The sequence below is a fragment of the Saimiri boliviensis genome, chromosome 1 (genome assembly GCF_048565385.1).
Source record: "Saimiri boliviensis isolate mSaiBol1 chromosome 1, mSaiBol1.pri, whole genome shotgun sequence".
In the NCBI taxonomy this organism is placed as follows: Eukaryota; Metazoa; Chordata; class Mammalia; order Primates; family Cebidae; genus Saimiri; species Saimiri boliviensis.
Window position 1 is genome coordinate 181842532 of NC_133449.1, and position 15263 is coordinate 181857794.

At 37.7% G+C, this 15263-nt stretch overlaps 1 protein-coding gene across 4 annotated transcripts in view; it reads left to right on the forward strand.

Moving 5' to 3' along the window:
- The window catches only part of FBN2 (fibrillin 2), a 262792-nt gene that overhangs the window by 218653 nt on the left and 28876 nt on the right, over positions 1-15263 (forward strand). For all 4 annotated transcript variants that reach the window (XM_003920636.4, XM_074381877.1, XM_074381882.1 and 1 more), the window contains 13 exons: positions 732-800; positions 2293-2418; positions 2605-2730; positions 3159-3284; positions 5078-5194; positions 6724-6852; positions 7306-7425; positions 10567-10692; positions 11642-11794; positions 12555-12620; positions 13232-13357; positions 13923-14042; positions 15045-15167. In XM_003920636.4, coding sequence (XP_003920685.2) covers positions 732-800; positions 2293-2418; positions 2605-2730; positions 3159-3284; positions 5078-5194; positions 6724-6852; positions 7306-7425; positions 10567-10692; positions 11642-11794; positions 12555-12620; positions 13232-13357; positions 13923-14042; positions 15045-15167 — 1527 coding nt within the window. The remainder of the gene's footprint in view (positions 1-731; positions 801-2292; positions 2419-2604; positions 2731-3158; positions 3285-5077; positions 5195-6723; positions 6853-7305; positions 7426-10566; positions 10693-11641; positions 11795-12554; positions 12621-13231; positions 13358-13922; positions 14043-15044; positions 15168-15263) is intronic.

The following is a 15263-nucleotide window of genomic DNA, read 5'->3' on the forward strand; positions in this document are numbered from 1 at the left end:
GAAATATACAACATCTCTGACCTGATAGCACTTGGAATTTAGTATGCAGTACAAGTTTTACGTAATACTGTCTTCAGGAGTTTTGCTTACTTGTACAGCTGTGAGCTTCAGAAGCATTTTTCGTCTTACGAATCAGAATTCTTTTAAATTTCTATTGATTTGGTCAATTATGTGTCAGAATACTCTTATAGTCCCTATTTTATTTCATAATGCATTGTTTCGGATGACTCAATTTTTACGTTCCAACAAATAGACATGGTAAAAGAAGACAAAATTCACATCTCACTCATTATTCACGGTTTACATGTTTCCCCTGTACATTATTTTTGCATGTCTATACCTTTGGGCTGTCTATAATCCCTTTTTAAGTTTGTACTTGCCTATTTTCTTTATCTTTATAAATTGGATCTTTTTTAGAGCTCTGAATATCAACAGAAAAAGAGTATTTAAATATCAAAGTAGACATTTTAAATCTTATAATGATTTACTTTCTTTCTGATATCAGAGCAGTAAAAAGTTAATGAGAATAATAGAAATAACAATAATAATAATGGTAAAGAATGCCTAGATCCACTCCTAGTAGAAGCCGGCATTGCTATCAAACAAATATAATTGAAATCAAAATGTCTGGTTTTGAATAATGTGAACTATATTTGTGAAAGTAATACAAAATGTTATTTTGAAGGAATTTGAGAAATTTAAGAGTGCATTGCTTTGTTTATATCTTAAAGCTGACTTTAAAACCATATGTGGAAATATTCCTGGATTCACCTTTGACATTCACACAGGAAAAGCTGTTGGTAAGTTTTTCCAGATTATGTTTGTTTTAATACATGTGTGTAGCATTCTATAAAAATCCATTCTGTGTTTTTAAAATTCAAGAGTATCACAAAATATAATAATCTAGATTCCAATCTAATATAGTTAGACAAGAGAAAAAGAACAGACTTACAGACTCTAACCAAGTATTAATAATGGTATTCCATCAACGTGGTCTGGTGACTGGGTTATAGTAGTTACGTGACTATCTTAATATTTGCTACATCCACCAAGCTAAAATTTTAGTTTCCCTTGTCATGCAAATTGTATTACATGACTCTAAATAGTCTACCTTATGTTAACCTTTAGTTCCTGTTTTCCTAAGTACATTTTTTAATTTTTGGTGTATTTTTGTAGTATCTCTTTTTACTGGTCTAAATATGAATTTGCAGACTTATTATTCATATAAATTAATTCCTTCTAAATGTACATTGTGTTGCTCACTCTAGTTTTCTTCCTCAAAGATTTGTAAGCAATGAAGTTTGGTTTGTTTTTTTTTTGAGATGGAGTTTTGCTCTTGTTACCCAGGCGAGAGTGCAGTGGAGCAATCTCAGCTCACTGCAACTTCCATCTCCTGAGTTCAAGTGATTCTTCTGCCTCAGCCTCCCGAGTAGCTGAGATTACAGGCACCTGCCATCATGCCAGCTAATTTTTTGTATTTTTAGTAAAGACAGGGTTTCACCATGTTGGTCAGACTGGTCTCGAACTCCTGACCTCAGGTGATCCACCTGCCTTAGCCTCCCAAGGGGCTGGGATAAAAGGCATGAGCCACCACGCCTGGCCTAAGCAATTTAATTTTAAGTCTCCGTTATGAACACATGATAAGGCAAAGTACATACAGTGAAGAAAACATAGCTTTTTTTTTTTTTTTTTTGAGATGGAGTTTCACTCTTGTTACCCAGGCTGGGGTGCAATGGCTCGATCTCGGCTCACCGCAACCTCTGCCTCCTGGGTTCAGGCAATTCTCCTGCCTCAGCCTCCTGAGTAGCTGGGACTACAGGCCGCGCCACCACGCCCAGCTATTTTTTTGTATTTTTAGTAGAGACAGGGTTTCACCATGTTAACCAGGATGGTCTCGATCTCTTGACCTCATGATCCACCCGCCTCGGGCTCCCAAAGTGCTGGGATTACAGGCTTGAGCTACCGCGCCCGGTCAAACGTAGCTTTTTTAAATCAAATGAATAGCAGCAGTTAGGGTAACCTGAAGAACAGGCTTGACTGCCTAGAAACTTCATTTGCTATATTGACACTGAAATTACTTGGTATATTTTATTAGCTGCTTACATTTTTCCATCATTCTTTCTATATTCTGGTATATATGTTTTTATGAACCACAAAACTATGCCAGTATATAATTTTTTGTAACACTGAATATTTGCTCTCATCCCAGGGTACACGTAGCATTATTCAAGGTGATATGGTAAGTATATTAAGCAGAACAACATATACTTGACGAAATCTGCTCCATTTCAGACATTGATGAATGTAAAGAGATTCCAGGCATTTGTGCAAACGGTGTGTGCATTAACCAGATTGGCAGTTTCCGCTGTGAATGCCCTACAGGATTCAGTTACAATGACCTGCTGTTGGTTTGCGAAGGTAATCTGAACAATGTATGCCCTTTATCCAGTATAATTTGGTATACATAAATAGCATTCAGATGGTTTCTGATTTTTACTATTTCTTCTATAATTTTTCAAGAGTTGATCATCAAAGTGTGACATGAATGTAACACTAATACAATAATAAAAAGGACTCTTTAACATTGAACTGTTGCTCTTTCAGATATAGATGAGTGCAGTAATGGTGATAATCTCTGCCAGCGGAATGCAGACTGCATCAATAGTCCTGGCAGTTACCGCTGTGAATGTGCCGCAGGCTTCAAGCTTTCACCCAATGGGGCCTGTGTAGGTAAGAAAGAGGCTGACTCATTCTTTGGCACTGAGCACAAGATTCCTTAGATTTCCCATCAAAAACTATTTCAAGAATAATTTTGGAAAGATTTTCGCACTTAATCTGTTCATTTATAGTGAACCTATTTCACCATATCTTTCAGATTATTTTGTTAAGAAAGTAGATCTCTTCAACAGATTTCCCCAGGATTGGACCTAAAATAAAATAATATCCTTGAGATGCCAATAAACATTAAAAAATGCACGATTAGAAAAAGGGTCGGACACTTTAAAGCCTTGCTTATTTTGATTCAGCTGTTGTTATGGTTCGTTTTCAGCCTGTCTGTAATAATTAATAGCAGGTTAGAGAAATACAACTGTGAAAAATGAAGAAATCTTAATAAAAATCAGATACATGTAACATATGTTTTAATTTTCTTGTTTTAGATCGCAATGAATGTTTAGAAATTCCTAACGTTTGTAGTCATGGCTTGTGTGTTGATCTGCAAGGAAGTTACCAGTGCATCTGCCACAATGGTTTTAAGGCTTCTCAGGACCAGACCATGTGCATGGGTAAGAAGGACATGTGGCTCCAGGGAGAGAAGTGGGCTGGTACTCCAGAACAGATCACAGTTCCATCAAGTGCCATGAGTAACCACTATGTCTCTGTCAGAAACAGTCTTGCAAAAAATTGACTAGGTCAAACTGTCTTTATTCAGTATAAATTTGCAAGCAGGGACATAGTACAATATGTTCTTCAGTTCAGTGATTCATAACTTTTTATCCAAAGATGTTCACATGGCTTGACAGGCACTCAGACACGTGGGCTTATGTGGAACTTACCATAGCACCTGCTGCCCCTACCTTCATGTTTCTACTCAAGACACCATGTTGGAATGCAAGGGAGTAGTAGTAAGAGTGGCAGCATTGAACTTAATAGGTTTATACACATACACACATACTTTTTAAAAAACAAATTATTGAATACATGGAATTTATGTACATATTTTGTGTTGTATCTCTTAAAAATAGCTATAGGAGCAAATATAGCCAAACTTTAAAAATTCTCAGTAGCTAATGTAATGGGTAGTCAAGTGATAATGGTGCTTACTGAGTACTTGCTGAGCTGATGATTAATGAGTTTTCAAAGGCAGATGGGCTGGATGCCATGAGGCTGGGACTGAATATAACCCCTCAAGTCTGATGTCAGCAATTGGCTCTGCCTCTGCCAAAGAGTTTTCTTTCTGTGCTTCGCACTTGAAGGAGGAAAATTAAATTTAAAACTTGGCTACTTATAATTAGCATGTTCTCAGTGTGGAAAAGGCTAGTGCTATTCAACTACACTTTTGGTATTCAAGATATTATCTATGTTAATATTAAAATGAGATTTCAGTACTGCAGGACTGATTTCCTTCATGGTGTATCCATACAACAGGGACTACCTGGAGTATGTCTCCAGCTTCATCCGTTGCCTCCTAAGCAAGCCTTCCCTTTGGACTTCCCCCGTGATGGCAGGGAAAATTCTCTAGGTGATGCTGATACAAAGGAATATATAGGATCTGGTCCTATTTGCATAACCTTCTTAAGAATGTTTGCTTATACATGCTTCTTCTTTCTATACTCCCAGAGAGAGTATGATCTACCAAAACAAAAATGTGAGATTTATGATTCAGAAATTCATATGGGGAAAATCTGCCCACTCGTAACAATTCTTCCATGAGAAAAGTTGGTCAGACTCTTCAGTAAGACCTCCCTTATAAAGAACTTCCTTCCTAAAGAACAATACCAGTCTCCCACCCTTTTTTTGGCATGGTAGAGTTTCAGCAGCCTGGAATTGATAGTTCGGGAGTCTGCTCTCTCATGTTATGGAGGACCTTTCTAAATATTATCTTAATTCAGTTTTTTTGAAGGCTAATAATGAATTTTAATAAACTTTAATTTAGATTTCATTACTTCATAAAATTTAGTATACTAAAGTTTATCTTTGTTTTTCTGCTCAAATTAAAGGATTTAAATTTCTGGGTCTTTATAATGCTTAATGAAACAAATTGTTTTAATATTTCAGGAGATAAGTTTTACTTACGATTATTAAGCAGACCTGATCATTAATACATCTCTGCGGGGGGGGATGCTCTTTTAGGCTATGTCTGAGTATTATCTGAGTACAGTCAGTACCTGTTAAACTGTATATTTTTTTATTATTTTACAGTTTTCCCTATATCATACTCATTCTCTTCAAATAGATATGAGTTCCTAGTACTGAATGAGGAAAATCTAAGTCATTCAGTAGTTTAAACATAAAAGGGTGAATAGCCTATTTTTTTCTAGTTAAAAAATTGAAGTTTTGAGCCAGTGTTTCTTTGTAGATGTTGATGAGTGTGAGCGGCATCCATGTGGAAATGGAACTTGTAAAAACACCGTTGGATCCTATAACTGTCTGTGCTACCCAGGGTTTGAACTCACTCATAATAATGATTGCCTAGGTAAGTACTTCATTCAGTCCTTTGTTGCTTCTATTTTATTTCTACACAATGTGCTGAAATAAAAAACAAAACTCAATAACCAAAAGTATATTAAAATTGCAAATGTGTGCCAGAAGATATATATATTGAGTAGTTTCTATTTTACTGAAACCATAGTATTTGCCTAAATAATCACAAGACAATACACTCTTGAACCCTTTTGTCAATCAGCCAATCAATTCAGGAAAAAAAGGTCATTCAGATCATAGTAAACATAGTGGGATTGATTTATGGTTTGAGGTATTTGTATTCCCTAAACGAGATCAAAAGTAGACCCTTCATTGTCTCAATGTTACTGCAAGTATTTCATATAAATCCATTCTGGATTATTTACATTCAGGTACCAGTAGCCTCCTGGTAAGTCTCCCTTGGTACTTACACTTGTCATGGCTTGACGTTTCATTTTCCATCAGTTTCTGAAGCCAGGACGCCTTTCCCCACAAAAATAATGAATGGCGACTAGGTCTCTAGAATGGCCCTCAGAAACTCCTGTGTGCAGTACAGGATTTTAGCCTTTGGCCCACACCAACACTCAAATGTGAAATGGAGACTGGTAGTGAGTGGGAGAGGGTCCTGAAGTAGTTGGGGGAGAGAAAAAGAGAAATGACAACAAACATTAATTCCTTGTTTACCACATGCCAGGAACTGCACAGATGCTTTACAGCATAATGTGTTGTAATTCGCATGACCCTGCAAAGTATTTGAAAGTAACTTAGGTTTTCTACCATTGTGGGACTGTATCAGAGCTCATCCCCATCTTCTAATTTAACTCAATATAAGTTTCTCTCTGTTGTCTTTATTTTTCGAAATTCCGCAATTGTGAAAAAAATTAAAGCTAATTGGACATTTTATTCAACCACTGCCTTCTTAACAGAGCCTTTGTACAGTCAGGGAGAACTAAAAAATGAGGACATGGCGCTGATCAAAGTACAGTCTTCAAAGAACCCAGGAAATTACTCAAATGTAATCAAACCCTAAGCTTAACTGAAAACCTAATACTTAAAGTCTTTTTTTCTTTAAATAACATATTATATCACCAATTTCCGTGTTTTTAATATCATTGATTTCTCTGTAATAAATAAGCTTATTTATTTGTTCTCTGAATATGGTCAGCTTAGCTCCAGGTAAAGTATCTGCAAATTAGGTAATCAGATTAAATCCCCCTGCCTGTGGGAAAAGGAATTTTTTTTCAATTAGAAAGAATGGAACGCTTCACCTTAAACCTTGACTTTTATCTGGTTCTAAATTCATGAGTTATGTTAATCAAAACTGAAAAAAATGTATCTGTGGTTGAAAAATAGTAGGAATCTATGGGATTCTATTAATTATATGGTCTTTACGGTATTTGCCATTTTTCTCTGTTGATGAGGAATTGTAATGTGGGATTTCTTATAAATGCATGTCAGTAAGTATGTTCTTAAGTTGCAGCTTGTGAAACAATATACATGTTAAGAGCTCTTTCTGAAAAACGGACTCCTGTTTGCTTACAGACATAGATGAGTGCAGTTCCTTTTTTGGTCAAGTGTGCAGAAATGGACGGTGTTTTAATGAAATTGGCTCCTTCAAGTGTCTATGTAACGAAGGTTATGAACTTACTCCAGATGGCAAAAACTGTATCGGTAAGTATCTAAACGATAAACAGTCTTTATGGTGTTTTGTTTTGTAAAATGATGATGTGTACCTCCCCTTCTTTCACTTAAGAAGTCATTAACATTTCATTTAAGCATCACATCACATGTTCAAGGTAAGCTAAGATGGAAAATTTTAGTATAAGGTATAAGCCAACAATGGGAATGTCTCATAGGCAATGTTTTTGTTGGGGACAGAGCTTGAGGCTATCTATCCATGTCTCAAGAAAAGTAAGCAAAGAAAACAAATCAAAAAAATTAGACACTTGCCAAATAAGAAATATCCAAGATGTCAGAAGCATATCTCTGGGAATATTTGTTCATGGTGACCCAGTAGATCAGAGGACCCAAGCTGAAATCATGTTAATATTATTTGGCAGACAGATAAATCTATGCAACAATTATCTCATGCTTCAATTATTTTTTCTCTTCTTTTATCTAAAGATACTAATGAGTGTGTCGCCCTTCCCGGCTCTTGCTCTCCTGGTACCTGTCAGAATTTGGAGGGATCCTTCAGATGCATCTGTCCCCCAGGGTATGAAGTAAAAAGCGAGAACTGCATTGGTAAGAGTACCATTTATTCTGAGGCCCATGAGTTGTTCAGTATAAGACGACATGGTAAAGACTCTGGAAACATGCTAAGTGCCAGCCACGGCAGGCGTGCCAACCTAAGGAATTAAACATATAGCTGCCTACATCTGTTTTATTGAACCATCAGAAATGAGGGTGAGAATAAAAAACTTAGGGATTTAGGATTTTTTCATTAACAGAAATCTTATGCTAGTTGAAGAATTTTCAGCATACGCTAATCTTTTTTCCAAATGTCAATAGAGACTGTCAATGAATTTAAAGAGTGTCTACAAAAACTGTAATCTTTGGCACCCAGTTTTAAAACAGCTATTAAAGGTGTCTAGGGTCTTAGAAATGTGAAGCAGAAAAATCTCGACAATGCTGTTGAGACATTCTTTTCCTTGGGAAGGCCTCATGTCAAGGCAGAAATATTAATCCATTTGTCATTACAGATCTTTTTCTGTTGAAACTCTTCCAGTACACAGGAACACTGTAACTACATCAAAAGTGGGTCCCAGAATTGCCTAGTGGACATGATGAAGTCCAACCTTTTTTATAGTTCACTTTATTTCACTTTTATACAAATTATATTTTACAGCCTTGTTGAAATTCAGAAGCACCAGCATCTTCTTAATGTGGTTTCTCTAACAGGAAAGGATGCTAAGGATATTTTTTTGCCTTTGAGTTATCCAATGTATTTTACATTCTATCACCCTTGGCAAGAATGTACCTAAAGGTATATTGTTCTACTGTTCGTATTTAAGGGAAATAAATAGACAGGGCAGAAGGAAGCAGTTTACTTCATAGAATTTAATTATTCTTCAAACTATACAGTTGGAGACCATGGATATCCCCTAGTCCTTCTGATTTTTTGATTTCTATAGTTCATCATAAGATTATCTAGTGTTTTTGAAACTTAAAAAAATAATAGTAATAACTAGAATCATCTCAGTAAGAAGTTCCTGGAAAAGTTTAGGATCCTGTTTTTTTTTTGTTTTTTTTTTTTTTTTTTTTTTCATTTTCTTTTCTCACGCTCAATCTTAATTCTTCTTTGTCTCTCTGATCCTTCTTTTTGTGGAATGGTAATAAAAGTAGTATGCCACCCACTAGGAAAGAAATAGAAATACACATGCCTCTTTGTATCGATCAGGCAGCCTTGGATACCTTTCCTCTTAATGAAAGTGTGGATATCTGTGATTTAGTTACATTATATTAAGTTTCAGAAATATTTCTTTTTCCTTTATCCATCCTTAGCAATGACACTAGTTTGCATTTCCGAAAAAATGGTTTTAATTTTTCTTTTTTTTTTTTTTCTTTGAGACAGTCTCACTCTGTTGCCCAGGCTGAAGTGCAGTGGCACGATCTCAGCTCACTGCAACCTCTGCCTCCTCGTTTCAAGCTATTCTTCTGCCTCAGCGTCCCAGGTAGCTGGAGTTACAGGCACCCGCCATCACACCTGGCTAATTTTTGTACCTTTAGTAGACCCAGTGTTTCACCATGTTGGCCAGGCTGGTCTTGAACTCCTGACCGCAAGTGATCCACCTGCTTTGGCCTCCCAAGGTGTGAAGAAATGGTTTTTAATTAACTTACTTCACTATAAGAATATTTTATTCAGACTAATATCTTTTTTACCAACTTTTCCCAGATGACATTCATGAGCATACGCGCATACATACACACACATACACACACATACGTATACGTACATATCCCCCACACAGATGTAAATTCATCCCTACAGTCAATGGGTATTGCAGTGAACATGTGGCACCTTTCTAGGTTCTGGAAAACAGGAACGTCGTCTTTGCTTTGGGGTAACTTACTACCTAATGGGAGAGACCTAGGTTGTAAATAAACCTGCTTTGTGAAACCATCCTTATAATACAGTGTGACAGACACGGTACTGAAGGTCCATTCAGGAGATGGGAGCATAGCAGGAGGTGAGGGATCATTATGGTAGTTGCGAGAGGGTGGCAGTTCAAGAAAGCCTGTCACAGAGGATTGATGATTGTCTAGGTCACTCTTAAATGTTGGATAGAAATTTACTGATCAACAAATGAAAGAGAACAGAAGAGGCTGTTTGGAAACAGGCAGCATGGTAAGAAGCATAGAATGGCTAGCTCAGAAGACTGAACTCAAGCCTATAGTCAGTGTGGGGCCATTGCAGGAGTTTTTTGTTTTTTGGTCTTGTGGTGTGGGGATGGTGTTGGTTTCTGCAGTTTTTTTGTCATTTTATAGAAGAGATGTGATGACTCATTTGTTAAGCTTCTACAAATATGAATTGAGAACTTGTATGTGCCAGTTACTGGGCTAGGAGCTGAGGGTGCAACAGCGAGCCAGACAGACATGTCATGTCCTCATGGAGCTTACATTCTAATGAAAAGTAATATTTTTTCATGTGGTTAAAGTAATCCATTAAATAAGCACTCCTACGAAAAGCGACCAAAAATCATTAGAAAGGTATGTTTATTTTAAGGAAGCATTCCAGGGAAAAGGGGAAATGATAACACTCATAATATGTCTCGGTCCTCTGAGTATCCTAGTTCCATAAGCACAGATTTTCAAACATAATCACATGGATGTTTTAGAAAGGCACCCCTGGTGGCCATGTGACAAAGAAAAGACAGGGAGATGTAGATGTCAGTTGAGAGTGGCAAATTATGATAGGTTTAGAAGTACTCAAGAGCAGAACTGTCTGCCACTTTCTGCTTGCATGTGGAGTTAAAAAAGGAGAGAAATACGGGTGACTTGGGGATCACAATTTGGGTTACTGAGAGAGAGATATCAGGGAGATGGGGACCAGTTCATAGAACTTTTGGCCACATGGAAGCTGCAACGCCCATGAGACGTGGAGTTGTTCATGTTGGGTAGGCAGGTAAACATACATACTCCCATAAGGATCAAAGGCATGAGGGTGGACATGGACTTGGGACTCTCCAGCACATAGCTGGTTGAAATTTAAGATAACCTTTGACTTCTGAAGCAATAATAGTTTATCTTTTATGAATTAATTAAACATAAAACATAATATCATGTCTTATCTGAAATATCAACTGGCTGGTGAACTGTGATAGTATGGACAATTGTTTATTCTCAAGTGTTTAATGGCTAATAAATGCCCCCTCTGTTCTGCAGATATAAATGAATGTGATGAAGATCCCAACATTTGTCTTTTTGGTTCCTGCACTAATACTCCAGGAGGCTTCCAGTGCCTCTGCCCGCCTGGCTTTGTACTATCTGATAATGGACGGAGATGCTTTGGTAAGATTTGGAATGACTTCACTGTCACAGTTCACCCTTAGAAACTTTAAAGCTGGATTGTAAACCATCATTCTGGTATTAGTCCTAACAAAATACATGTCTATAGTAAAATACATCTGCAAGTTAAAAATTTAGGTCTCAAACATCCACAACGAACAAGTTTTAAGATACTTTGAATTATTGCCACTGTTTCCACATTTTTTTTTTTTTGAGACGGAGTTTCACTCTTGTTACCCAGGCTGGAGTGCAATGGCGCGATCTCGGCTCACCGCAACCTCCGCCTCCTGGGTTCAGGCAGTTCTCCTGCCTCAGCCTCCTGAGTAGCTGGGATTACAGGCACACGCCACCATGCCCAGCTAATTTTTTTTGTATATTTTAGTAGAGATGGGCTTTCACCATGTTGACCAGGATGGTCTCAATCTCTTGACCTTGTGATCCACCTGCCTCGGCCTCCCAAAGTGCTGGGATTACAGGCTTGAGCCACCGCGCCCGGCCAGTTTCCACATTTTTATAAATTTTTTATGAAAAGAAAAATTGTTATTCTGATTTATCAGAATGACTATTTTAATTTTGTTGTTGGCATAGCTTTTTTGCATACTGGTGTATGCATTGCTTTTGATGTATGTAACTTTTACTGAAAGTTACTTCTATGGTTTTTCTTAGGTGATCATGCAACAGTGGAAAAAGAGACTCTGTAGAAATTATTTTGATACTGATCATGATTTCTCGAATTTCCTTAGCACATTATAAAAATAGTTTAAGCACTTTAAATAATTAAATAATTTTGTAGCCAGGTCACTCTAAATTGGCAAATGAAATCACAGTTGAAGATTTTCAGACCTGTCTTAATTGCTGATCTAGCCTGCATCACGTGTTCTGCAATGAGAAATATTCCATCAAAACAGTGTCACAAAATAATTCCATCTGTAATGTTTGCTTTCTTTATTAGATACTCGTCAGAGCTTCTGCTTCACAAATTTTGAAAATGGAAAGTGTTCTGTACCCAAAGCTTTTAACACCACAAAAGCAAAATGCTGCTGTAGTAAGATGCCAGGAGAAGGCTGGGGGGACCCCTGTGAGCTGTGCCCCAAAGACGATGAAGGTAAGAGCAATGACATAAAACACCACTTTGTGTACCAATTTTTGAATGTTTGCCAGAGTGAGTTTAACCATGTAATGTATGAATATTTTGAGGGTGAAGTCATCTCATTGCATATAAGTTTTGATGGTTCATTGAACCACCGAGGCTGAGAAACTTCTTTTAGCTTTTGAATAAGATGCACCTAAGCACAGGTGGAGTTACCCTTTTATTTCATTCCCACCTCCAAGGTTAGTATTACTTGCTTTCAAAAGTATGAATTTGAGAGGTCCAAGGCAGGAGAAAGGAGGGAATGGAAATTATATTCCAAGTTGCTGCTGAGTTCCCATGTGGGATTGTATTGCAGGCTGTGGCTCTCAGAATATTACATTAAATTCTGAGAAGTGAGTCAGCACAATGGCCCTTTACAGGAAAAGACCAATAGCCTCAAGTCTCATTAGCATCCATAAATTATAGGATAATTCCCAGCAAGCTCAGGCTGGCTTGGCCTCTAAGTTAGGGATGGCTTTTGAGTGTGATGAGCAGGGAGGTCTCTTTAGCTGCTCAGCTTTAAATGCGTAAACAGAAAGAACTAGGAGCACTGAGCAACTAGAAGTTGCCCTCACTAAATATGCTTTTAAAATAAATTATAAAAATAAAAGACTCCTGTTCTAGACAACTTTGTAAAGGAGAAATAGTTAAGTGTAATTTCATGTATGTTGTTCTTAATTTCTCTGACAATTTCAAGTTTTCAATAATGAAGAATTTGTATTTCTCTCTGTAGTTGCATTTCAGGATTTGTGTCCATATGGCCATGGAACTGTCCCTAGTCTTCATGATACACGTGAAGGTGCGTTTTGATGTATTTTATTCCTATGTTCTCGTTTAATACAAGATTATTATTTTATGTTTACTTTACAACTCATGCTAACTTTACTATATGACATATAGTATATTGTATTTAACGGACATATATAACCCTTATTTTGTATCATATACATTATACATATATCATATGACTATATCATGATATGTGAAATACATTACATACTTCTCTGACAAAAGAAGTATTTACAAGTCTGTGTTGAATAGACATACGCAGTACTGGCATGTCTTTTATTTTCATTTTATTTATTTACTTTTGAGACGGAGTCTCGCTCTGTTGCCCAGACTGGAATGCAGTGGTGCGATCTCAGCTCACTGCAACCTTCACTTCCTGGGTTCAAGTGATTCTCCTGCTCCAGCCTCCCCAAGTAGCTGGGGTTACAGGCACACGCCCCCACACCCCACTATTTTTTTTGTATTTTTAATACAAATGGGATTTCACCATGTTGCCCAGGCTGGTCTCAAACTCCTGACCTCAGGTGCCTCCCAAAGTGCTGAGATTACAGGCTTGAGCCACTGCATCCGGCTGGCATATCTTTTCATGTGAGGGAATTAATGGACAGTTCTGTATTTTAGATGTCAATGAGTGTCTTGAGAGCCCAGGCATTTGTTCAAATGGTCAATGTATCAACACCGACGGATCTTTTCGCTGTGAATGTCCAATGGGCTACAACCTTGACTACACTGGAGTACGCTGTGTGGGTGAGTGTTGACTCCACATTACAGAATTTTAAAGTTCTATTTTACTTCTCATATTCAGTAAAAGGTCTCTCGGACCCCCTGGGTGGTGATGGGATTTGCAAATCCAGGATAAATAGCTAGTAGTGGCACCTTCTTCACCAGTCTTACATTTTCCAGTCAGACCTGATTTATGTGAAGATGGAGAGAGTTACTAACCTCTGTCTTCAACCAAACATACAAAATCTGATTGTCCGAGAGGCTTACAATTGCCAAAATCTCTCGTTGGACAGGAGATCCATTTTACTTTATGCCCTTCCATGTCTGCTCTTGAAGCAGAGGACAACATCCCTTTTCTGGATTTATCATCTTTAGGGTGAGTATTGCTGCCTGGGGCCAGAGCAATGCACCCTGATCCTTCAGACCCTCTGCACTGCATAACAGCTGGCCAGCCAAGGCCCAGGAGATGCCAGTCATATGTGCCCTTCTCAGATACTGGAAATGGGTGAGGGCCAAGTGTGGGTCTTCCCGGGCATGCTTCTGTTAAACTAAAACGTCTTTGTGGAATTTTCTTCTTCTTCTTTTTCAGATACTGATGAGTGTTCAATAGGCAATCCATGTGGAAATGGTACATGCACCAATGTTATTGGGAGTTTTGAATGTAATTGCAATGAAGGCTTTGAACCAGGGCCCATGATGAATTGTGAAGGCAAGTGATCTTTATCTTAATTATTATTTCTTCTTGACATAGAAAGTGTATTTTAATGCCTTGATATTTTTATATTGTTTCTGATATTCTGCTAGTGAACATATGGTGGTGGTTTTTTTGTTTGTTTTGGGGTTTTTGTTTGTTTTGCTTTTGCTTTTTCTTTAGTACTGTTACAATAGCTGCTGTAGCTCTTGTCTGATCGTTCCAGTATCTGAGTCATCTCAGGTTTGGCATCTCTTGATTGTTTATTCCCTTGAGCTGAAGTCACAGTTTCCTGCCTTTTCAATATTTTGGTTAATGTTGGATTTATAATCTGGATATTGTGAATGATATGCTTCGAAATCAGTTATATTACTCTGAAGGATATCGATGCATTTGTCTTAGTGGACAGTCAGCTCTGGTAGGCACAATAGACTATCAGCCCTGTGAAGGGCATTGGTTCGTCTATCAGTTCTTTAAACTTTACTCGCCAGCATTCTTGGTTTTGCTTACACATGCATAGTACAGTCATGCCACTTGAGCTGAGTAGATGAAAAACAAATAGTGTTTCTCCTTCTCTGGCCTTCTTCTCTCTGGGGTTCCCCTCTCTTTAGCAGACTTGGTTGCCCTAAGATTCCCTTCCCTTGTTCCTCTGGATGGAATCTCAGAAAGTTTCTATTGGAGAGTTAACTACCAGATGGCAGCACTGCCAGGCAATGGTCATCTGGAGGTTAATTTCAAAAAAAGGGAAGCCAAGTCAATGTGCAATTACTCCCTACTGGTTGTTTGCTCTGAGTTTCAGCTCACCACAAAAAATGTCAGGTGGTTTTTACATTCTTTGCAGAGTTTATAGCTGTTATTTTTGAAAGATAAGTTTGTTAGGTACTAAATTCTGCATAGTAGATGTAATTTCTACTATTCTCTTGCTTTCTGTATGACCACCAAGTAAATGACATCAGCATTTATTTACACAAATAATTAGAACTCTGGGCTGATCACATGCCTGTCTGTTTCTTTGGTCAGATATCAATGAATGTGCCCAGAATCCACTGCTGTGTGCTTTCCGCTGCATGAACACTTTCGGGTCCTATGAATGCACATGCCCGATTGGCTATGCCCTCAGGGAAGATCAAAAGATGTGCAAAGGTAAGGCCACAGACGTGGGAGTAGTTCAAACATGCTGGAGATATATTTTAATGATTTTGTAATTGTCAACTAATTTCTTCTAGAGCTTTACAGAAA